The sequence below is a fragment of the Scyliorhinus canicula genome, chromosome 15 (genome assembly GCF_902713615.1).
Source record: "Scyliorhinus canicula chromosome 15, sScyCan1.1, whole genome shotgun sequence".
Lineage (NCBI taxonomy): Eukaryota > Metazoa > Chordata > Chondrichthyes > Carcharhiniformes > Scyliorhinidae > Scyliorhinus > Scyliorhinus canicula.
In genome coordinates this window covers 91,873,206-91,899,427 of record NC_052160.1, presented here as the reverse complement: position 1 = coordinate 91,899,427, position 26,222 = coordinate 91,873,206, and the positions used below count along the sequence as shown (strand labels likewise).

The window sequence follows — 26,222 nt, the reverse complement described above, 5'->3', positions numbered from 1 at the left end:
TAAACAAAACATTCATCTATTAAAGCCCTTAAATATTAATAGGCAATCTCTGCTGTGACAAACCCATACAGACCTTCAATTCCCCAATTTATTCTATGTTAGTTGATCTCAACCAAGAGAGGAGCTGAATCTTATTGAGCTTAATGTTCTTGAGCTTTGGGAGAGAATGTGGGAAATGAGCCAAGGTTCCTTCTGGGCAGTCAGATGGTCACTGCAATAAATTTTACTTATATAGATGTCAGCTGTGAATCACAAATGGTCTACTAACACTCACTGTCTAAACTCAACATTCATTAGGTGAGGAAACAGAGGCTAGATCCTGTTAAACCAAACTCTTGCAAGTGAGCATCTTCAAGTAAGGAGAACATTGGGGTAAATTCTTCCATTTGTTACAAGCTGCTTACAAAATCTACTTTTAAAAGAGGATGCATCTTTGAAAAGGTGTTAAATGTATACAAGATCCTCAAAATAAAATATACCCAGATTTTAAAATCTTGTCTTTACAAGGTGGAGCCCAGAGACAAGATGATCATGTTCTGTTTTACGCCTATTGTTTTTACAAAGACCTAACAGTAGAATAAGTAAAACAAACTTTTCTCTGTAATTTCTTCATAACTGTATATCCCCCATTACTATCATACTTGTAATGTTTTAGTGGTAAATCCACTTACTTCACTAATACTGTAGTATAGTAAGTGTGCTCTGCCTGAAGGCAGGTGCTCTACTACTTGTCAACTGGTGCTTTGCTCTGAGGGGTAGGGCAAATAGTCAGATTCCAAATCTAGCTCAGGTGGAAGGGGAAATCGAACCCTCAGTGCTGGCATTATTCTGAATAATCTATACACTAACCATATAGCCAACTGAGATAACTGGCCCAACCACAATGTCAGTATTCCACAAAATATCAGGGCTTTTCTACACTATTCAATCATTTCCACGCATGTATCCGCTTACTTGCAGCAAAGCAAAATGCGCATCAATTGATGTATTCCTTTACATAATCTATCAAATGGCCAAACCTCACGACAAAGAGGCATATAGAGGAACACATTTCCAGTTTTAATGTGTGATTAGCAATATCTTTACAGACCTCTCACTCAAAGTATTCCCATTAGAATTTCACACCTCTGACACATCTGGGAAATAAATTTCCATGCATTCTAAAGGTCAACATTGAAGGTAGCACAGAGTATCAACTTCTTTGACATGGATAATAATAGGCGCTAAAGGGGCCAGTGAAAGAGAAAATAAATTGGAACTGGATCTGCTCATTTCCATCTCAGCCCTGCTTTCTCACAAAATGGCAATGGCAAAAGCATCTTAGTTGTTGACTAGAACAATATCCAGTTGCTCCAAAAAAAACAAAAAAAACTGGCGTTTTTGGGCTCAAAATGACAGACTGCTGATGAATTGAACATTTTGGGCACCCAGCGTCAAGCACTTCCAGGTAATCCACAGTATAAACTTCTTTAGACTACAGAAGATCATTCCCTACTACACCACCGAGACACTCCCATTTTTCACACCTACTTTTTCTGGTTTTCAATAAAAGATTACTAATCTAGTACCAACTGAGGAGCAGCAATCTGTTGCGAGCTCATATCCATTCGGCAATGGGTTGAAGCTGGTAACCACATGTCACATAGGACATTTAAAGGTCAGTAAAGACAACTTGCATCTGATCCGGTTGTCTGAATTTGAATAAAGGGTAAAAAATGAAAGGCCCGGGTGTCATTCCCTTACACAATAAATTTGATCTGGTATAATGGGCAATGGCTAAAATAATATTCTGAGATATCCCTTGGTGAAACACTATCATTTTTATTCCACAAACATCTCGTGGAATTTTTACATAAACAACCAAATTCAATTGATACACACTGCAGAGAAAGAAACAGGTCTGTCATAAGCAGGGGTGATGTTTTACCTTGGTTCTCATTTCCCTTTCTTTGGTCCTCATGAGGGCTTGAGGACCATTTTGAACCCCAGGTAATAGGGTAACCTTTATGAGACAATAAAATTCATAATATAAATTTGTTTTATGTTGCACTGATAGAGACAAACATCAAAGTTTCCTTAATATCTGTACAGTTTACCCTTTGTGTATACTCATTAAGTATGTGCACTAAAAAAAAATCCATGCTCCTTTTGTTTAAAAGGCCGGTCTATTAAAAAAGCAAAAATAAGGTGGCATTAAATTGGTTAATAATCAACATCACAGACAACTGTCATGCTGTTAGCTTATCTTCAATATCCCTTTTTTGAATACAATGTTTACCATTCCTGTGTGATCAACGTCTTCTGCAAGCTAAGTGAAACATTGCAATGTAAACAGATTGTGCAACACAACAACACTGCTCAATATAAAAAACGAGATGGCAATTTGCAGCGCTAACAGCAGTAATGTTTGTGTAAATCCTGTTTCCATTTATTGTGAATTTGGTGAGCAGAGGGAAATTCTATCATACGTTGCTCGAGAATTTATACCATATTTTGTGTGGGTTGCAAAGTCTGGAACACTGAAAAATATTGAAGTTTCCCACTGAGTAAACACATATGGTTCTGTAGCAAAACCTAGAGTCTGAATCCAATTCTTGGTTTGTACTCAGTCATTTAGGCTGAGCAAATGGAAATACTGGTTCCCAGGAATCTTTAGTGATCAGTATTTACATTCCTGACCAACAATGGGACTGGCATTGGGGAACAACGCCTGCTTACATTGGCTCACACAGCAAACGTGGCACAGCATACAGAGAAGACACTTTAAGAGAAGAGCAACAAGAGATAAAATTGGGGGTGGTGTTGTGAATGGTTGAGGGATGTGATAGAGGAAAGACTTTATTAAAGTTTTATTACATGTCACGTAACACAATTACAGAGTCCTCAAGCAATAACTATACTTTTCAAATAGATAATCGTAAATTTTCACTGCAACTTAACTGTAACATCTTCAGAGTCAGGTACGGTTAAGTACAACCGATTATTTGCATATTGCCTGAACATATGGTGCTAGCACAAATGAGATTTTGCCTATCCTAACAAAACTGTTATACAAATAAATGCTACATTAAAGGCAGAATACCTAACACCCACAAAGTACTTCATAAATGCACCCTCCAACTTCAGCAGATATATCAGGTAGCCTTCGAACAATTATCCTTCAATAATTTTCTTAGAGAAAACAGGTGAAAAAAGAAATTTGGAGTCATAAACCTCCTCTATAAAGTAGCATCTTAATTTGAATTAAAGGGGAGAAATTTAAACATGCATTTAGTATCGTTCAAGACATCTATATTTTAAAAAACCCACAGAATTCTATCATAACTGCCAGGTTGTTTGAAGGTTCTAGCGCCGTGGGAATATTTTCAATGATTGCAGTTAAGAAATTTCTGATACTGAATTTTACATTTCATAAAAGTAATTTCACAAATAATATTGTATTAAAGCACAAGCAGAAAAATCTTCAGAGTCAGCCAGGGTGAACGGCATACCTAAAAGGACGTTAAAACTCCACAGAAGGTATTAGTTAAATTAAAACTAGCACCAGAATAAGCAACCTGCCCTGAGAACTGACATTCTAGTCTCCAAGGATAGAGGCTGCTGAAACAAACCAACATATCAGTATAATGTACGTAGAAAATAGCCCTCTGAATCCATTCACTTTCCATTTATGCCGAACTCCATAGAGGGGTATATATGTAGTGCAGTGATCAACAAGAGACTTTCGAGCTCCAATCTGTCACAATAGTCAGATTACGGTTCAAAGTAAACAAAACATGTATATCTAAAATGTAATTAATCGAGGACTTGTAGTTGCAGGTGTATATGTCTGCAGGATCCACACGATCACGACCGTAATATGATTCTGCATGCACAATGGTCACGTTTACTACCGTTTAATTTCTTTCAAGTAAATTAATCAGGAAAATGCACTGAGAGAATATTTCTCGTTGAGTACAATGATCAAGCAGTTTTAAGGCATTCAGGATCGTGCGGAGGAATCGGAATGTAGCTGGCCAAATAAATGTTGACATTCTGAGGGGTCCTTGATTTATGCTATGATGCCAATTTTAGCATTTTACTACGCTCATTTATTTGGGGCAATTTTTATCAACAATTTTGGAAAGCTTAGTCACTACCTGTGGCTTGTAAAGGCTAAAGAGTACATACATGGGCAGCGGCAATGCACTAGCATTATGTTGCCCATGGGGAAGCAGAGCCTATAGAAACAAATACCAAGCCAAGAAATGAAGCACAGATGGCACACAAATGAAGAAAAAAATACTCCCCTAAATTTTGTGCATCAGGGAACAGCTACAAACTGAAGGTTTTAGGACTGAGTTACTATAGGCTGCACAGCAAACAAGAAAATGAAGTAGACAAACCTATGGCCCTTCGAGCCTGCTCCACCATTCAATACAATCATGGCCGAACATTGGATCCAACTCCACTTCCCTACCTGTTCTCGTTTCCGGAGACACTAAAAATCTGAATAAATTTAAGGCTGAGGTAGACGATAAAGGAGTATCTGCAACCCTTTGGGGCAGAGAATTCCAAACATTCATAACTTTTTGATTGAAGTAATTTCCCCATATCTGTCATAAATGATTGATCCCTTATCCTGCGACTGCTCCCGTATTTTAGATACCCTGACCAGTGAAAACAATTTCTCAACATCCACCCCATCAAGCCCATTCAGATCCTGTACGTTTCAATTACTTAGTCTAATTCAGCCTAATTGCTCATGTTGGCATTTGATTCTCCACTCATCACTGAACCCAATCATATCTTTCTATTCATCTCAAATTCATGTGCTTATCTAGCTTCATCTTGAATATGTCTATGCTGTGCTACTCAGCTGAGCCATGAACTGTGACAGGATAGTGATAAGATTTCAAGGGGACAGATAGTCAAGTGGAATGGACAGACACGTGACTGGTACAATTTAATGCAGGGTTACGTAATGATTTTGGACGCAAAAACAAGGAGAGGCAGTATAAAATAAAGAATACAATTTTAAAGATGGTACAAGATGAGAGAGATCGAGGGTACATGTGCACAAACCTTCGAAGGTGGTAGAGCAAGATAAGAAAGTGGCTGATGTGATGAAAAGATGAGCAGGATCCTCAGCTTCACAGATAGAGGCACAGAGCATAACAGAACGGAGGTTATGATGATTCTGCATAAAACATTAGTTCGGTCTCAACCGGTGAGTTGTGCCCAATTCTGGGCACTATGCTTTTGGAAGTGAGTGAAGGATTTAGAAGGGTGCAGAAAAAAGCTACAACGGTGGTTCCAGAGATGAGGGACTTCAGCTATATGGGCAGGTTGAGAAGTTGTGTTTATTGACCTTTTTGGTTAAGAGGCGAATTGATTGAGGTATTCAAAATCATAAAGGACCTGAACACAGTAGAAACTGTTGAGATCCAGAGGACACCAATTTAAGGTGAATGGCAAAAGAATCAATAATACACAAGGAAAAATATCTGAAATGAGTGGTTAACTTCTGGAATGCAAATAGTGGAGGCAGTTTCAAAGGGATTTGGATAAGCACCTGAAATGAACGATTTGCATGGGTACTAGGAAAGGGATGGGGAGTGGGAATAGTCGAGAGTTGGCAGAGACACTGCTGGCTGAATAGCACCCTTCTGTGTTACTATTAGGACATAGAACAGTACAGCACAGTACAGGTCCACGATGTTGTGCCGACCATTTATCCTAATCTAAGATCAACCTAACCTACACCACTTCAATTTACTGCTGTCCATGTGCCTGTCCAATACGGTACCTATTCTAAGGTACCATAAATAAATAAATAGTTTATGACAATTTTAAATAACAATTAATACATACTTTAATTCTCCTATTTACAACTTCAGTGACTGATGAATTTATATTACAACCATATTGAATTTTACAGAATTTGGTCATCCTTGGGACACACTTTTCTCTATTGCTTCCATATATTTTTTGTGATAAGATCAGATCAGAGCATGGTATTCTAAACATGGCTTTGTACAAGTTTAACGTAACTTGCAGGTTTTTGAATTCTATTCCTTGAATAAACTGCAGACCTCTTCTTTATCTCATTACTTTTAACTATGTTTTTAAATTCAAATTTAAAACTCCCAAGTATAGCTGGCCTCCTCATTCCTCTGACCAAAATGTATCATTTCACACCTATCTATACTGAAATCCATTTGGCATCTACACGTCCATTTGCAAGTTCATTATGTCTTGTTATATTTTCTTTAGTATTAACTGTATTTTAAATTTGGTGGAACCTGCAAATTTGGATATTATATTTCAGATACATAGAATTTACAGTGCAGGAGGCCATTTGGCCCATTGAGTCTGCATCCAGCAACACCACTTAACCATTTTGGACATTCAGGGCAATTTAGCATGGCCAATCCACCAAACCTGCACATCTTTGGACCGTGGGAGGAAACCGGAGCACCCGGAGGAAACCCACGCAGACACAGGGAGAAAGTGCAGACTCCGCACAAATTGAACCTGGAACCATGGCACCGTGAAGCTTTCCAAACCATTAGTGCAAATAGTGAAGTGGTTCCTGATCTTGTGGAACACCAACTCCCAACTTGTGCCAGCCCGAGTAACTACCTTTAACCCCTGTTTTACAGCTATTCATTCTGCTACTTGGCCTGACTTCACTCCTTAGTCCTGAATTTACACAACTAAAAGCCTTTTGAAAGTCCACGTGTTATTTAATTTGCTACATTACTCTCGTCTCCATTACTTAGTTCAATAAAAAATTGGTTGCGCATGCTGACTATACTTCACTTCCAGCTTCTGGATGAAAATCAAATTAAACTCAGTTCAAATCTGGGCTTAAGTATGGAAAATGAACTCTTAATATGGATTGCAAAACTTCACCACCTAAAGAAACAGGTAAGTTTCGGAGCATTTGAAAAATACAAATTATACTTACTTCATTGAACTTCTCACAGTTCTTAAAAACGAGCCTAATATCAGCTACAAAGTTCTCTGGTGTTTGGTAATGTTGAGAGTGTTTTTTCTGTAATTTCATTTTCACTCTGGATAAATCCATTGGATTCTTAATAATTCTGTAGTAATCAGGAACCTGGGAAGAAAAAACGCAGCTTAATTCCACTTTTATGGATATTTCAGTCATATCTGTAGACCAAGTACCAACAGTCTGCACAACACTTATCGCATACGGAGTAAGGGAAAACAGTGGAAAATAGTTCCACTTTATTACCAGTTGGTATAAATACTTTTTAATTTTGTTTTAAAGAGTTATGCAGGGAACAAAATTACCACACTCTTATCTTGTGGCTTTAACTTAGAAAAACATCTCAAGACAATTCAGACTTATTAAAAGGTGATTTTATAAGTGGCGACCAAATGATTGGCGAAAGAGGTGGAGTTTAAGGATGAGGTGATGGAAGTAAGAGAAAATTCCAGGATACATGGTTTAGGCAGGTCACAGTAAGGCTGGCAGTGGTGTGGAAAGGAAGGAATATATGAAAGGCGTCAAATTCAGAGCAGAATTTCATTGTGGGAAGTGGGGGAGGGGGGTGTAGATTGAGATCAGGTTACAAAATATAGGATGGGGCTAGACCATACAGGCTGCAAAAAAAAAAAGGTTTTTGAGAATGGTTCTCAGAATGGGGAATTTCAGTTATGTAGATAGATTGGAGAAGCTGGTGTTGTTCTCCCAAGAGTGGATATTTGAAAAAGGTATTCAAAAGCATGAGGACTCTAGACAAGAGAAATATTCTGTTGGTAGAAGGGTCAAGAACCAGAGAACACTGATTTAAGGTGAGTAGCAAAAGAAACAGAGGTGACATGAAGACAAAAATCTGTTTATTCAGCGGATCTGGAATGCACAGCTTGAGATTGTGATGAAGATAAATTCAGTCACTGCTTTCAAGAGGCAACTGGCTAATTTTCTGAAGGGAAAAAAACTGTATGGCAAGGGGAAAAACATAGGAGCAGGACTAGTTGAATTGCTCTTGGAAAGTTAGCAGGGGCACGAGAGACCAAATAGCCTCCATCTGTATTGTAAAAATTCAGTTATTGTAAGGTGGCCACTTGGGCAGCACGGTGATGCAGTGGTTAGCACAGCTGCCTCACGGCATCGAGGTCCCAGGTTCGATCCCGGCCCTGGGTCACTGTCCGTGCGAAGTTTGCACATTCTCCCTGTGTTTACGTGGGTTTCATCCCCACAATCCAAAGATGTGCAGGGTAGGTGGATTGGCCACGCTACATTGTCCTTTAATTGGAAGAAATGAATTGGGTACTTTAAATTTATATTAAAAAAAGAAAAAAAATTCTAAGATGGCAACATCAATGATTCATTGTCCTTTAATTGGAAGAAATGAATTGGGTACTTTAAATTTATATTAAAAAAAGAAAAAAAATTCTAAGATGGCAACATCAATGATTCCAAGATGGTTATGCCAATAATTCAGACCAAGGCGATGGTTGTTGGAAGTGACCATAAACATACAGTAATGGAGGTTTATGAAATATGTTTATGGATGAAAAAACCCTTTCATATTTATATAGCGCATTTTACAACTACTGGACGTCCTACTTTATAGCCAATGAAGCACAACTGGAAGTCTAGTCCAATTGAAACATAGAACTGTGGCAGCTAATTTGTAAGTAGTCAACTTCCAAAAACAACAATGTGATAATGACCAGATAACCCATCTTTGTTAAGTTCACTGAGCGTCAATATTGGCAAGGACACCAGTGATGACGCCCTGCTCTTCTTTGAAATGCCTCAGTATCTTGTCACCTGAAAGGGTAGATAGCATTGGTTTAACATCTCTTCCAAGTCACCTCTGACCTCCACCTCCTTTAGTACAGGACTGGAATGTCAGCCTAGATTGTTCTGCTCAAGTCTGAGTAGCTCGATGCCAAAACTTTCTGACTAGAGGGCAATTAGTGCTACCAACTGGGCTATTATTGATGAAATACCTTCAGAGCATTCCTAATTTAGAGGACAGATGAAGATTGCAAACATCAAGAACAAGTTGTTATTCAATGTAGAGGATAAAAGTGTTAAAAGGGGCTGGGAGGCACTATCCCAAAGTGCCAAGTACCAAATAAAATCATTCTTAACATTGTTGCTAACAGAAAGCTTGTGTTAGCAGGTCCTGGCATCTGTACATGTTATCAACACGTTAACATAAAATGACAAGAAAGGTACAGTTCAGAGGTTCAATTTTGAGTTTAGGCTGTAGGGACTTAAAGATAAAATTGCAACTAACAATCCACTGAAACAGAAAACTGTTCTACTTAAGTAAATAATTACAGATATTGTGGCTATACACAAGTACTAAATTTATTCAGTCTTTTTATTTATTTTATTTAGAGTACCCAATTATTTTTTTCAATTAAGGGGCAATTTAGCGTGGCCAATCCACCTACTGGGCACATCTTTTGGGTTGTGGGGGTGAAACCCACGCAGACACAGGGAGAATGTGCAAACTCCACATGGACAGTGACCCAGGGCCGGGATTCAAACCCGGGTCCTCAGCACCGTAGGCAGCAATGCTAACCACTGTGCCACCGTGCTGCCCAAATTTATTCAGTCTTAGCCTCGTTGATAAATACATTCAAAAAGTAATTCCAGCCAACACTGCCCCAGCTACTTGAATAAGAGTTCTAACACACCAGTGGAGCATGCTATACATCTGATATCAATAATTAATTGCATACAGGTTTCATAATGGAGAAATGTATTTCAAGGAAAATGATGCGTTAAAGGAATGCAATTTTTTTGCGGGGGGGGTGAAAGGAAGAGGAATGAATTCACATTTCAACGGTATTTTTACTGTACGGAGTTTATTACAATCAGTTTCTAAGTATCCTCAGTGTACAAGTATCCTAATAGATCACAAGGTAAACATGGAGAGAAGAACCAATACATGCAGGTAACTTGGTACTGAAGAATCTAAATATGTAATAAGCAAATTGACTGTGTCAAATGCTCTCAGGCTAAGAAGTTATTTTCCTGATTACTTTCTAATGACCCCTGCTGGAAAGTACATGTAGTTGAGTAGAGCTGGAATCAATTGTAATATCACATCCCCAGTAAACAGCCTGACAAATCTCTGTAAGTAGTTTTGCAGATGAAGAAAGGCCACTCAGGAGGGAGAGATATGGGTGGCAGTGCCTATTAGAATGACAGAAGACAAGATGCCACCAAAAGGAGAAGTGAAAACATGAAATTTTGACATAAAATGTCAATTACAGCAAAACCCCCGTAATTACATCATTGTCATAATATTTCCTATGCATATCTCCCATGGAAATACCTCAGAATCCAGGCTCTGAGGGTGGATACGCAAGCAGGTGCCAGAACCAAGCATAAACAATAGGATGGATTATGTCGGAATCCAGGCATGTGAGGGTACATGCGTAAGCAGGTGCCAGAGCTAGATACAGTGCGGTAGACAATGCAGAAGCATCTCCTTAATGCACCATTGCACCCATCTAGAGTTAAATGATGAAAATAAACCATATTTATAATATTAATATTTATATTAGTCCACTACATGTTTTAAATCATTGTGTTTAATTGTAGGCATTTAGTAGCCATTAAGTGCGATTTTAATTGTGACCCAATAGACACCAACTTAAAACTATAATTGTTGGGTCTGGAAGTACGTGCTTGTAATCTGTAACTGTGTATAAAATGTTAATAAAAGTAAATATTGCACAGGATTTCATGGTCCTGATAGTGGATGGTGCTGTCATAGGCGGGACGGTAAAATTTGGAGAGCCATTAAAAGTCAACAGCACTCCAAATTTCCTGCCCTGCCCGTGACAATGCCCAGCTCTAGGGATACCCTTCACCAAATGGCTTTAGAGATCATAAGTGGATCTGACACAAGAGGCTCACACTAACTGCTTTCAACTCATGTGCGCATTGCAATAGCTTTTTCAAAAAAAAAAAAAATTAGAATACCCAATTAATGTTTTCCAATTAAGAGGCAATTTTTTAGCATGGCCAACCCATCTAACCTGCACATCTTTTGGGTTGTGGGGGGTGAAACCCACGCAAACACAGGAAGAACGTGCAAACTCCACACGGACAGTGACCCAGAGCCAGGATCGAACCCAGCACCGTGAGGCCGCAGTGCTAACCACTGTGCAACCGTGCTGCCCCCACAATAGCTCTTTTAATGTCATAGGTATTAAAATACAGAAGCATTTCGGAGATGGGACACGGCTCCAAATTCAGGACACTTACAGAGGAAGGAACAGGTTCTTGGAATGCAATGCTCATTTCATGACAATACAGATATAACAGGAGACGTTCACACATCTATTAAAAAAAGAAAAAACACTAGTTAATAAATTTGCAAAACAAGATTGGACTGTATGTCATGCAACAGGTTGAGATACAATTGAGATAGGTTGTTGTTGAAATATTCAAGAAATTTGACTAACTCTATCTGACTGACAGTTTGAAATCTAAAATTTGAGGGGCAAAATCAATAAAATCGCAAGAACAAATGTAATTTGGCCCCTCGAGCCTTCTCTGCTGTTCATTGTTTAAAATTGTTCATGGGACGTGGGTATCACAGGCTATGCCAGCATTTATTGCCCATCCTTAATTGCCCCGAGGGGCAGTTAAGAGTCAACCACATTGCTGTGGGTCTGGAGTCACATATAGGCCAGACCAAGTAAGGATGCCACATTTCCTTCTCTAAAGGATATTAATGAATTAGATGGGTTTTTACGATAATCGACAACTGTTTCATGGACATCACCAGATTTTTATTGAATTCAAATTTCACCATCTGTAGTGGCAGGATTTGAACCTGGGACTCCAGAGCAGCACTTTGGGTCTCTGGATTACTTGTCCAGTAACAATATGCCACTGCCTCCCCTGTTCAGAATGAAAAGCATAGTCACTTGGCCCAGGCTTGAATCCCAACTTGAAATATTAACATCTTTTAGCACTTTTAAACATCCTTATTCCAAACTAATTGGTAGATTATTCCAAACATTTATTAGTAAGTAAATTTATTCCCATAATATCCATTTTAACTTGCTTTCCATTAACTTCAATTATTTTCTAGCATGTTTTAAAATTATTTTCCATCAAATTTACCTTATTGTACTATATAGAGTTTGATATATTTCCGTGAGGTTCTCCCCTAATTATTTTCTTTTAGGACAGGAGGAGCTTCAACTGCTCTAACCTGTCCTCATAGCATATTACACTTAGCCTGGATGCATTTCTCTTTATCCTCATCAATACCTGTAAACTCTGTTACATGGCAACCAATACTAAGCACAGAACTTACAAGTATGTTAGAAGTAATGCTTGTGAAACCTCAGCATAATCTCTAGACCTATCCTGTACTGCATTGACCAGTCTTCTAATGCCTTTAATTCCCTAATCCATTCTTCTCCACTTCCCCCCCCCATGACTTTCAATATAATAATTCTATTCAATTCATTATCTACCAATATGCACCACCAATAGTTCTCATTAACAACTTATTTGCAACCGCTCGAAATTTTCTGCAGAGCATCAGGAATATCATCCATCTCCGCTACCTTCTCTAATTTGGAGCGACAATGTTGAAAAAAGTTTATATTTGGTTTTCAGTTTAGGGTCTGACACAGGTCACGAGCAATATAGTGTCCAAGTACCAACTCCTGATGCACTCCCTGACCAACACTGACAATATACCCAAGTACGTTTTTTGCTTCCCTTTCAATTCTTAGCCAGTCATATATTTATATAGAGTAAACTTTTCTTCATTAATAAACAACACTCACCCTTTGGTCAACTGGGGCCAGACTTGGTCCAGTTTTTCCCTTCTTTATATGATGCAGATTGTCACAGTCATACACAACTTCTGGTTTGGACAGGTCCCGACAAAATGTGCAGATCCACTCCCCACTTAAGTAGGAACAAAAAACAAAAAAAAAAAGAGGTGGTCAAAATAGTGTTTAATCATCAAATATTCTGGGCAAATTGGAAATATGCACATCAATAGTTGCAATAGCGATCACTGTAATATCTTCCACTGTCACTGAACAGTCTAATTAACCACAGGTTCAAAAGTTAGGATTCCTTTACAGTGCGGGACTGAGTAATTCATTTTATCCACATCCAATTTTTAGCTCAAATAGTTCTGGTTTTGGTTTTTGACAGTTCTTTGCACGTTTTTAATTTCTCTATTTTTATCTTCCTCGTTTTTTTCTTCAGATTTCTCATTTTGCTTCACTTCTCACTTTTGGTTCACATTTTTACTTCCTTTTCTTTCCACTTCCTTTGCTTTTGCTATTACTTCCCCAAGTGCCTTTATTAGGAACGTGGAATGTAAGTGCACATCACACCTGTGTCCACAGAATGGTTTAATTTCTTTATCATTATGTCGTTAAACCTATGTTGAGTCCGTGGTGGTCTGTTTCTGTACTGATTTTATATATTAGTAGAGTTAATATAAAACATAGATCAACTGATTAGGACCAAAGTTGCCTTGAATATTGTTTCAAGTGAACAGGATACATTTGTTTTTAAAACAAGTTTTTACAGAATTGGAAAAGTGCATGCTTTCCTGTATTATGATACATTACATGGTAGATACAGGCATTGAAGTTGTATGTCAATGCATTGAGGGCTGACATGGTTTTCCCTTGGTTGAGTAGGCTTGAATCAGACTCACTGAGGGAACATAAGCTGTAGTATGCTTCCTCAGGGTACTGGTACTTAATTAGTGCTCCTCTTTAAGGAGAAACGGAAATCTCATTCAATAAACCTTCTAATACATTTTATGACACAGGCCACTGATATATTTTTTTTTAAATTTAGTGTACCCAATTAATTTTTTTCCAATTAAAGGGGCAATTTAGCGTGCTCTATCCACCTACCTTGCGTATCTTTAGGTTGTGGGGGCGAAACCCACGCAAACACGGGGAGAATGTGCAAATCCACACTGAGTGACCCAGAGCTGGGATCGAACCTGGGGCCTCGGCGCCATGAGGCAGCAGGGCTAACCCACTGTGCCGCCCTCACAGGCTGACTGACATGACATTCAGTTATCTGCATCCAACACCAAATTTATTTGGGAGCTTTACATGCAGCGTGAAGCACTGGAATGTATTACAGACCCATGCACCATGCAACTAAATTTAGAACAACATACAACTGAGTAAAATCCATTGCACATGCGATAGCTTAATTTGGGACAAGTTCAAATATTAAAAAGGTATTATTAAAGTTACTTCCACATGATAACTCATTGCTACTTACTGTTCCTTTCAGTAAAATGAATCTGAAACTTGCTACTACTATCTAATGTTAAGGATAGGGTAGACTTACCTGGGAAAGTTGAGAAGTGTAGGTACATGACATGCTAGGTGGAAAACCTTTGGACATTTATCGCAACATAGTAGATCTCCTCCATTCTGACACACAGCGCACCAGTCCTCATTGGGGTCTTCATCCTTGTTATTGCTGTTGTCCCCTCCTACTCGTGGCGAGCGATGCGCAAAATTACGGATTGGGGACTTTCCATTTATGATATTCATCAATTGCCTGCAACTTCCTATCTTATCGGAAATTTCCATCTTCACGTGGTTTTCAACTTGCCGAAGACCCTCTATATCGGTCTCGCTCTCAGAGTACAAGTTGTTGGAAAGAGGTGGCGTCAAGCTGCTTTCAGGACTGCTCATCTAAATTTGGAGGAGGTTAGCATGTGGATTATTCAGGAATAAATGTTTTAAACAAACATGATGAAATTTAATTTCTCTTGCATCTCAATGTCCAAGTTACTGTCTCAGCAGCCCACACATTATTCTTTGTCCCACACACTATTCTTTGTCCAAGCACCAAGGAAATGAAGTTGCTCCTAGGCCCGTGCTTCAATCACTTCAAAATGGCCAGTGAGAGGACGGAGCCTGCCTCAGGTGATTCTTGTGCTTCCCCCCTTCTCCTTACAGGGTACCACCTGGTCTGTTTTCCACTTAATGCCAGAAAAAGTACCCACATGGAAATACTCTGGTGCAAAAATTGTACTTTAGATTTTTAAAAGTCCTGCAAGGTCTCTTTGATATCATGGGAAAAGCTGAACTATCACAGTTGCTTTCAAAAGTGCAGGCCTTGTTAGTCTACCGTATACAGTTCGTATTCCTATTATTAAAATGCATTCTCTTTAGAAATTGAAATATACTGTGCGAATATCCCAATTTTACCCCAAATTTCTAAATTCTGATAACTTTATTTTTATCATGACAGAAAAAGGGTGATTGGGCCAGAACTAACACTGTAAAAACAGTTAGTCACCAATGCGTAAAGCTCGAAGTTACATTTCAGTTAGCTCCACTTTGATTTCACCACGGTTTCTGTGGGAATTTCTTTCTTTTGTGCGCAACTTTCATGTAAACAAAAAGGAGACTGATAAAATATTCATTTTTGTATTAAGGAAACTGAATTCTCTTTGTATAGGGTTCTCAGTGTGAAAAGCAATCTGAATGAAATCAATCCTGAAAGTACAGTCCTGTGTACTATACAGAACATCGGCCAAGGAATATGTTACAGGGGTGTAACTCATTCAGTGGAGTTCAGATTAAATTTCAAATGATGGAAACGCAGCTTGCATATATCGTTTGAACCTTCCTAATTGCATCAGCCTTATAATATACTCCTCCTTTAGATTCCTCCTCACCGTACCATTCAGTTGCATTTTCAAGAACAGCCAACTTACTGGTTTGTGTGTACTGCCAATTTGTAACCAAATCGCATCAGGAAGGAGAGTAATGCAATGTTTGTGACAAGAGGAGTTCCAATGATTTACTATAGATATATGCAGCATATATCTGATATATAGACCCTTGCGCAGTATAAATAAGGCAATAAGAGGGGGCCGAATCGGAGAAGGTATCCAAATAATTGAGGTAGATTCAAATTAATCAATACCTCCATTACACTTGAAGCCTAAAGTGCCAATTTACTGTGACACTATCACAGAGCTCATCAACCCTACACTTTATTCAGTTGACTTCAGAGTAACATAATCCTCTGTATTAGTCACCAGCTAAAACTGCAATGAAATATATATATATGCGCAGTCTTAGCGATTGGAGCAACATCAAGTTATTCCAACAGTGGTTTTACAAATCGACTTTCCTTTTAGAAGGTATGGTATAAAATTTTAAACATTCTAGAGCTGAACATTTCAGCACTAATCTGATGGTTAAAAACATTGTTGACATAGGATTTGAATGCATTAATTAGGCTGCATTAAAAAACACATCTTTTACGTCGGAGCTCAAATTAACATCTCATTCAAGCAAAGGACAAGCGCTGAAAAATGCACCAGATTAATTTGATTAACCTTAAAGTACTTCAAGTTTACCATGCAAGCACTTCTCCGGCCATCTTCAAAATGCTCATGCTTTACAGAAGCACCAGAGAAACTGCACACATCATCCTCTGTGCCTGGCTCTTGCTTCACTTTGATTTGATCTGGTCTGAAGACGGAAATCCCCCTCTCTGTACCTTGAGCTTTACCAGAGGAGCTACAGCTGTAAAGAAACACTTATAATCAGTATGCTCAGGCTCATTTTAAAATCACACACAAATGCAAATTCAGATTTATGACATTTCACACCGATACACAAAATGCATAGCAATATTTGGTTGTGCTGAGCTCTTGAACTGTATTTAAACTGACTGAACTCAAATCAGGATAGTTCAAATCCAATTTCTCTTCTTGATCAGATCCAAATTAGAATGTCAGGAAGTAATACCTAACCCTGCTTCAAATGAGTTTGGTTACTCTCCATCAAACAACATAAAAACACAACAAAATACCATTCTGTATGCCTCACCCTCAAAAGAAAATCAGCATCATGTGAAATTAGCAATCTCCGAAGTCCATAGTTGACCAATGTGGCAATTAGACAACAGAGGAAGCTTTGAGAGATTAGGTTGAGGCGCATAATTGAGACAGTGCAGAGGCAGCTTTACTCTGCACTAAATGGAACCTAGAAGCAGTCTATGAACACATTGGATACACAAAATGGAAATAGTTCATTCCCCAGCTTAACATTTCTCCCTGAAGCAGAAAACTTAAAATAATTACCACTAATTTGCCAGTCAAAAGCATAGAATTTTTCAACTCATTCGACAATAAATGTTTGTATTAGGATTATAATTCACATTGTACTATCCCAGATCAGACCTACTGCTCATGTTTGCTCTCAACTTAAGATCAATGCAGCCAAATCGGAAAGGGTCCGAGGACATGGTCCAAGTCAAAAGGGACAAATCTATGTTCGTCATCCTCCAGAAGCTGTTTTTATCAAGTTCCAGCAGATTATAACATCCTGGATATTGTGGAGGTCCTCTCCTCAGTAATGTATCTCTTCACCAAGGTGTACATTTTCAGTCCCACCGGCCACAGAAATCATCGTGAGCGGGACAGAAATATTTGATGGACTATTTAAAGGTCATCAAGGAACCATAGAATTTACGGTGCAGGAGGCGGCCATTTGGCCCATCGAGTCTGCACCAGCCCTTGGAAAGTGAACCCCACTTCAGCTCATGCCTCCACCCCAACCCGTAACCTTGTAACTCCACGTAACCTTTTGGACACTAGGGGGCAATTTAGCATGGCCAATCCACCTAACCGGCACATCTTTGGACTATGGGAGGAAACCCAGCACACATGGGGAGGAAGTGCAAACTCCACACAGGCAATCACCCGAGGCTGGAATTGAACCCGGGACCCTAGAGCTGTGAGACAACAGGGCTAACTATTGTGCCACAGTGCTGCCCGTTTAATTGACTTCGGGCGAGAAGTTCTGGTCTTGATGTCGGCACCCCAAGAGTGTACAGGAGATGTGGTTCATGAATCCATGACACAGAAGGCTAAACTATATAGAGATTTGTTAAAGAAACAAACATGCAATTCACAGTTGTTGAGAGCATCAATTGAGACATTATCAGTTCATGAGGGAAAGATCAGAAGATTTCTGGACCATTGGGCTCGCTTCTGGGCAGGTGGGACCTGCACAAGTACAGATTGCATCTAAACTGGAGGGGCACCAATACCGTGGCTGGGAGGTTTGCTAGAGTCACTCGGGAGGATTTAAACTATTATGGCCCGGGGGGGGGGGGGGGGGGGAAAGAGGAGTGGTGCAGTGCATCTTTGGGGTGTACCCACAAATAGTGATCGGGGGGGGGGGGGGAAAAGGAGAGAGAGAGGAGTGGGAACCAAAGTGTTAGCTTAGAAGGTGTCATAACTGATGGGGAAATAGAGAACAAAAAACATCACCCTCAGGCACAGGAAAATAGGTGACAAGTATGAGAAGGGAGGTGATCAATGCAGGACCGAGGGTGTTGTACCCAAATGCACGCAGTATATGGAACAAGGTAAGGAGTGAAGTCAAATCGTTGGCAAGGAGCGATATAGGATCAGAAGGCATAGAATCTCTGTGGGTAGAGTTGAGGAATCGAAAGGTAAAAAGACCCTGATGGGAGTTATGTACAGGCCCCGAGCAGTTGGCAGGATGTGGGGCAGAAAATAAATAGGAGATAGAAAAGGCAGGTAAAAAAAGGCAATTATTTACAATAATCATGGGGGACTACAATATACAGGTGGACGGAGAAAAATCAGGTTGGTAATGGAACCCAAGAAAAGGAATTTGTGGAATATCTGAGAGATGTTTTTTTGGAGCAGCTTATGACAGAGCTTAGGGAACAGACAATTCTGGATTTGGTGATGTGTAATGAGGCAGACTTGATTAGGGAACTTTAGGAACCCTTGGGGCGCAGTGACCACAATATGATGAAAAGAATTTACCCTGCAGTTTGAGACGGAGAAGCTGGAATCAGACATAACGGTATTACAATTACATAAGGCTAACTACAAAGACATGAGGGAAGTGTTTGCCAGAGTTGATTGGAAAACGAGCCCAGCAGGGAAGACAGTGGAACAGCAATGGCAGGAGGATTGGGGGGTTATTTGGGAGGCACAACAGAAATTCATCCCAAGGAGGAGGAAACATGATAAGGGGAGGACAAGGCATCCACGGCTGACAAGGAAAGTCCAGGACAGCATAAAAGAAAAAGAAAAAGCATAAAGAGTGGTGAGGATTAGTGGGAAGCCAGAGGATTGGGAAGCCTTTAAAAGTGAGCAGATGACAACTGAGGGGGGGGGGGGGGAAAGAGTAGAAGAAATATGAGTGCAAAGTAGCTAGTAATATAAAAGAAGATAGGGAGAGTTTCTATTTTCAATATATAAAAGGTAAGAGGCAAAAATAGACATTGGACCACTGAAAAATGTGGCTAGAGAAGTAACAATCGGAAACAAAGAAATGGCAGAAGAACTGAATAGTTACTTTGCAACAGTCTTCACGGTGTAAGACACCAGTGGGATACCAGAGCTCCAGGAGAATGGGGGCAGAGGTGGCTGTAGTGGCCATCACTAAGGGGAAGGTTCTGGGGAAACTGAAAGATCTGAAGGTGGATAAATCACCTGGACCAGATAGACTACACCCCAGGGGTCTAAAAGAGATAGCTGATGAGATTGCGGAGGCATTGGTGGTGATCTTTCAGGAATCATCTGAGGCAGGAAGGGTCCCAGAGGACTAGAAAGTGGCTAATGTAGCGCTGCTGTTTAAGAAGGGAGGAGACGGGAAATTATAGGCCAGTTAGCCTGACTTCGGTCATTGCAGAGTGCAGCAGAGCAGAGCTACTGATTGGCTGTTCCGGGGAAATTTGCATACATGCAGCGCGGTCAGCCTAATTTGAAGGTGTACCTGCGAAAGAGACCCGAGGAGTTCGAGTGAAGGCAAGCGGGCAGCAGAGCAGAACTACTGATTGGCTGTTCCAGGGAAATTTGCATACGTGCAGTGCGGTCAGCCTAATTTGAAGGTGGTTTGTGGAGGGGCTGTTGTCAAGTGACAGTTAAACCCGAAACACTTCGTCAGTGTTTCACCCCCTACCTCCTCCTCTAACCAAAGAAAAACCACGGTCGTTGGGAAGCGGGAGCAGGGGCCTGTCGTGAAGGTGAGCGAGTGCCTTTAAAAATTTGCTTACCTTTCAGCGGGAGCAGGGTTTGAGGGAATATCAGGTAAGCTCTTCCTTTCTTTTTCTTGTGTTTTTTTTAATCTAGAGGTGATGTCAGGGAAGGCAGTACAATACTCCTCCTGCAGAATGTTTGAGGTGAGGGACGCCGTCAGTGTCCCTGCTGATTTCATCTGTGGGAAGTGCACCCAACTCCAGCTCCTCAAAAACCGTGTTAGGAAACTGGAGCTGGATGAACTTCGGATCATTCGGGAGGCAGAGGGGGTCATAGATAGAAGCTTCAGGGAGATAGTTATGCCAAAGAATAAAGATAGATGGGTGACGGAGAGAGGGGCTGGGGGTAAGCAATCAGTACAGGGATCCCCTGTGGTCGTTCCCCTTAGTAACAGGTATACCGTTTTGGATACTGTTTTGGGGGGGGGGACGACTTACCAGGGGTCAGCCATGGGGTACAGGTCTCTGGCACAGAGTCTGTCCCTGTTGCTCAGAAGGGAAGGGGGAAAGGAGTAGAACATTAGTCATTGGAGACTCCATAGTTAGGGGGATAGATAGGAGATTCTGTGGGAACGAGAGAGATTCGCGGTTGGTGTGTTGCCTCCCAGATGCCAGGGTCTGCGATGTCTCAGATCGTGTTTTCGGGATCCTTAAGGGGGAGGGGGAGCAGCCCCAAGTCGTGGTCCACATAGGTACCAACGACATAGGTAGGAAAAGGGATAGGGATGTAAGGCAGGAATTCAGGGAGCTAGGGTGGAAACTTAGAGCTAGAACAAACAGTTATTATCTCTGGGTTGTTACCCGTGCCAGCGAGTCGAGGAATAGGGAGAGAGAGCAGTTGAACACGTGGCTGCAGGGATGGTGCAGGGGGAGGGTTTCAGATTCCTGGACAATTGGGGCTCATTCTGGGGTAGGTGGGACCTCTACAAACGGGATGGTCTACACCTGGACCAGAGGGGTACTAATATCCTCGGGGAGAGGTTTGCTAATGCTCTTCGGGAGGGTTTAAACTAGTTTAGCAGGGGATTGGGAACCTGAATTGTAGCTCCAGGACACAAGAAGCTGAGAGTAGCGAGGTCATGAGTAAGGTTTCAAAGTTGCAGGAGTGTACCGGCAGGAAGGAAGGTGGTCTAAAGTGCGTCTACTTCAATGCCAGGAGCATCCGGAATAAGGTGGGTGAGCTTGCGGCATGGGTTAGTACCTGGGACTTCGATGTTGTGGCCATTTCGGAGACATGGATAGAGCAGGGTGAGGAATGGTTGTTGCAGGTGCCGGGGTTTAGATATTTCAGTAAGTTCAGGGAAGGTGGTAAGAGAGGGGGGAGGGGTGGCATTGTTAGTCAAGGACAGTATTACGGTGGCTGAGAGGACATTTGATGAGGACTCGAATACTGAGGTAGTATGGGCTGAGTTAAGAAACAGGAAAGGAGAGGTCACCCTGTTAGGGCTTTTCTATAGGCCTCCGAAAAGTTCCAGAGATGTAGAGGAAAGGATTGCAAAGATGATTCTGGATAGGAGCGAAAATAACAGGGTAGTTGTTATGGGGGACTTTAAGTTTCGAAATATTGACTGGAAACACTATAGTTCGAGTACTTTAGATGGATCCGTTTTGTCCAATGTGTGCAGGAGGGTCTCCTGATGCAGTATGTAGATAGGCCAACAAGAGGCAAGGCCGTATTGGATTTGGTACTGGGTAATGAACCAGGACAGGTGTTAGATTTGGAGGTAGGTGAGCATTTTGGTGATAGTGACCACAATTCGATTACGTTTACTTTAGCGATAGAAAGGGATAGGTATAAACCGCAGGGCAAGAGTTATTGCTGGGGGAAAGGCAATTATGATGCGATGAGGCAAGACTTAGGATGCATCGCCTGGAGAGGAAAACTGCAGGGGATGGACACAATGGAAATGTGGAGCATGTTCAAGGAACAGCTACTGCGTGTCCTTGATAAGTATGTACCTGTTAGGCAGGGAGGAAGTGGTCGAGTGAGGGAACCATGGGTTACTAAAGCAATTGAATCACTTGTCAAGAGGAAGAAGGAGACCTATGTGAAGATGAGACGTGATGGTTCAGTTGGGTCGCTTGAGAGTTACAAGTTAGCTAGGAAGGCTCTAAAGAGAGAGCTAAGAAGAGAGAGCTAAGAAGAGCCAAGCGAGGACATGAGAAGTCTTTGGCAGGTAGGATCAAGGATAACCCTAAAGCTTTCTATAGGTATGTCAGGAATAAAAGAATGACTAAGGTAAGAGTAGGGCCAGTTAAGGGCAGTAGTGGGAAGTTGTGCGTAGAGTCCGAGGAGATAGGAGAGGTGCTAAATGAGTATTTTTCGTCAGTATTCACACAGGAAAAAAAGTTGTCGAGGAGAATACTGAGATACAGGCTACTAGACTAGAAAGGCTTGAGGTTCATAAGGAGGAGGTGTTAGCGATTCTGGAAAGTGTGAAAATAGATAAGTCCCAGTGAGCCGTACTTTTGTTGTGGGAAAAGTCTTGGAAAGGTTTATAAGAGATAGGATGTATAATCACCTGGAAAGGAATAATTTGATTAGAGATAGTCAACACGATTTTATGAAGGGTAGGTCGTGCCTCACAAACCTTATTGAGTTCTTTGAGAAGATGACCAAACGAGGGTAAAGCAGTTGATGTGGTGTATATGGATTTCAGTAAAGCGTTTGATAAGGTTCCCCACGGTAGGCTATTGCAGAAAATACGCAGGCATGGGATTCAGGGTGATTTAGCAGTTTGGATCAGAAATCGGCTAGCTGATAGAAGACAAAGAGTGGTGGTTGATGGGAAATGCTCTGACTGGTGTCCAGTTACTAGTGGTGTGCCACAAGGATCTGTTTTGGGGCCGTTGCTGTTTGTCATTTTTATAAATGACTTGGAGTAGGGCGTAGAAGGATGGGTGAGTAAATTTGCAGATGACGCTAAAGTCGGTGGAGTTGTGGACAGTGCAGAAGGATGTTACAAGTTACAGAGGGACATAGATAAGCTGCAGAGCTGGGCTGACAGGTGGCAAATGGAGTTTAATGCAGAAAAGTGTGAGGTGATTCATTTTGGAAGGAATAACAGAAAGGCAGAGTACTGGGCTAATGGTAAGATTCTTGGTAGTGTGGACGAGCAGAGAGATCTCGGTGTCCATGTCCATAGATCCCAGAAAGTTGCCACCCAGGTTGAGAGGGTTGTTAAGAAGTTGTACGGTGTGTTAGCTTTTATTGGTAGAGGAATTGGGTTTCGGAGCCATGAGGTCATGTTGCAGTTGTACAAAACTCTGGTGCGGCCGCATTTGGAGTATTGTGTGCAGTTCTGGTCGCCACATTATAGGAAGGATGTGGAAGCATTGGAAAGGGTACAGAGGAGATTTACAAGAATGTTGCCTGGTATGGAGGGAAGATCATATGAGGAAAGGCTGAAGGACTTGAGGCTGTTTTCGTTAGAGAGAAGGTTAAGAGGGGACTTAATTGAGGCATACAAGATGATCAGAGGGTTAGATAGGGTGGACATCGAGAGCCTTTTTCCTCGGATGGTGATGTCCAGCACGAGGGGACATAGCTTTAAATTGAGGGGAAATAGATATAGGACAGATGTCAGAGGTAGGTTCTTTACTCAGAGAGTAGTAAGGGCGTGGAATGCCCTGCCTGCAACAGTAGTGGACTCGCCAACACTAAACGCATTCAAATGGTCATTGGATAGGCATATGGACGATAAGGGAATAGCGTAGAGGGACTTTAGAAGGGTTTCACAGGACGGTGCAACATCGTGGGCCGAAGGGCCTGTACCGTTCTATGTTCTATTGGTAAGATCTGGAAGTCCATTATTAAAGAGATCACGGAGTTCTTGGAAGTACATAATAAAATAGGTTGGAGCCAGCACAGCTTCGTCAAGGGGAGGTCATGTCCAACAAATCTGTTAAAATTCTTTGAAGAGGTAACAAGGAAGCTAGACAAAGGAGAACCGGTAGATGTGATTTAGTTAGATTTCCAGAAGGCATTTGACAAGTTGCCGCATAGGAGACTGTTAAATAAGTTAATAGCCCATGATTTTAAGGGTAAGATCCTGGCATGGATAAAGGATTGGCTGACTGATAGAAGGCAGTGGGAATAATGAGGTATTTTTCAGGATGGCAGCCAGTGACTAGTGGTGTGCCTCAGGGGTCAGTGCTGGGACCACAACGTTTCACAATATACATTATTGATGTGGAAGAAAGAACTGAAGGCACTGTTGTTAAGTTTGCAGGTGATACAAAGATGTGTAGAGGCACAGATTGTATTGAGGAATCAGGGGGGCTGCAGAAGGTCTTGGGTAGGCTAGGAGAGTGGGTAAAGAAGTGATAGATGGAATACAAATGTGTAAAAGTGAGAGGTCATGCACTTTTTGGAAGGAAGAATGGAGGCATAGACTATTTTCTAAATGGGAAAATGCTTAGGAAATCAGAAGCGCAAAAGGTACTAGGAGTCCTTGTTCAAGATTCTCTTCAGGTTAATGTACAGGTTCAGTCAGCAGTTAGGAAGGCAAATGCAATGTTCGCATCCATGTCGAGAGGGCTAGAAGACAAGACCAGGGATGCACTTCTGAGGCTGTATAAGGCTCTGGTCAGACACCATTTGGAGTATTGAGCAATTTTGGGCCCTGTATCGAAGGAAGGATGCGCTGGCCTTGGAAAGGGTCCATAGGACATTCACAAGAATTATCCCTGGAATGAAGAGCTTGCCATATGAGGAATGTTTGAGGACTCTGGGTCTGTACTCGTTGGAGTTCAGAAGGATGAGGGGGAGGGGATCTTATTGAAACCTACAGGATACTGCGAGGCCTGGATATAGTGGACGTGGAGAGGATGTAGGAAAAACTAGAACCAGAGGACACAATCTCAGACAAAAGGGATGATCCTTTAAAACAGAGATGAGGAGGAATTTCTTCAGCCAGAGTGTGATGAATCTGTGGAACTCTTTGCTGCAGGAGGCTGTGGAGGCCAAATCACTGAGTGTCTTTAAGACAGAGATAGATAGGTTCTTGATTAACAAGGGGATCAGAGGTTATGGGAAGAAGGCAGGAGAATAGGGATGAGAAAAATATCAGCAATGATTAAATGGCGGAGCAGATTCGATGGGCCAGGTGGCCTAATTCTCTTCCTATGTCCTATGGTCAAAATTCGAATTTCGAGTGTAGAATCTAAACTTTAAATGTAAATATTGTTACAATAAAGGGAGGATCATGCTCACCTTGCGCTGAAAGCAGACAGTCGCTCAACTAAATCAAAATAATAGTTCCCATTATTTATACTGTACTATCCTTTCCTGGTTGATCTAACTTAATTAGCTGCGAGTGTTCTTATTGATCAAATTAGTCATGATTTAGCTGCCTGCTGTTTCAACACGTCTTGTAAAAGGTTATCAAGTACCTGTCAAGGGTAGTCAGCCTTTATTTATGTGGTTAGCACCTTTTTCATAGAGATGAGCCCTTTGATCCCCAGAGCCAGCTGCCTTCATAGTAATTTGATACTGAGAATCCACAAAAACTAACAGCAATTTTGTCTGCTACCTAGCTCAGACTGGCTTGCTCTAGAAGGAAATATAATTATTTGATAGTAACTAAATAAGTTCTCATTACCATCCCAACAAAAAAATGTTGTCCCTCTTCTAACCTTCCCAGTTGTGATCAAGGAAACAAAAACATTTGTATTGCACCTTTACAAACATTAGCACTTCAAACGTAATGATTATGTGCAGTGACAATTGTGCCAAGAAACAGGGCACTTTTTGCAAAAATCAGATTCCACCATCCACCCTATCATATGCAAATTCCCTTGTAAAGCAAAACTGTTCTTATTTTAACATAATCACCATTCCTTCAAAGCCAATTCAATATCCTGGAATTCCCTACCCAATACCATTGTGAGAGCACTGTCAGAAAGACTACAGTAATACAAACATCGCATTGTCACCTTCCCATTGCAACTCGGGATGGATCTTCAATGCTGTTGCACACATCCACAGATCAAATAAATTCATAAAATGGTTGGTTGCTGTGTTTGCCATATAACAGTGACTAAACTTCAAAAAGCACTTCACTTGTAAAATGCTTTGGGGCAGCCTGGTGACTCCAGCTTCATGCAGGTAGAATTTGATTTTATTTGAAATAGCAGAAACGAGCCAAGAGGACAGACATTTCCAGAT

The 26,222-nt window shown here is 41.0% G+C and overlaps 1 protein-coding gene across 2 annotated transcripts in view; it reads right to left on the bottom strand.

Annotated features, from left to right (window-relative positions):
- Positions 1–26,222, bottom strand: part of trim33 (tripartite motif containing 33) — a 242,703-nt gene that overhangs the window by 4,169 nt on the left and 212,312 nt on the right. Inside the window, exons 14-19 of one of the 2 annotated variants that reach the window (XM_038820775.1) lie at positions 16,383–16,551; positions 14,348–14,700; positions 12,799–12,922; positions 11,255–11,329; positions 6,953–7,105; positions 1,928–2,002 (exon numbers count right to left, since the gene is read on the bottom strand). In XM_038820775.1, the coding sequence (XP_038676703.1) occupies positions 1,928–2,002; positions 6,953–7,105; positions 11,255–11,329; positions 12,799–12,922; positions 14,348–14,700; positions 16,383–16,551 (949 nt within the window). The remainder of the gene's footprint in view (positions 1–1,927; positions 2,003–6,952; positions 7,106–11,254; positions 11,330–12,798; positions 12,923–14,347; positions 14,701–16,382; positions 16,552–26,222) is intronic. The other variant, XM_038820776.1, reaches the window with a different exon arrangement.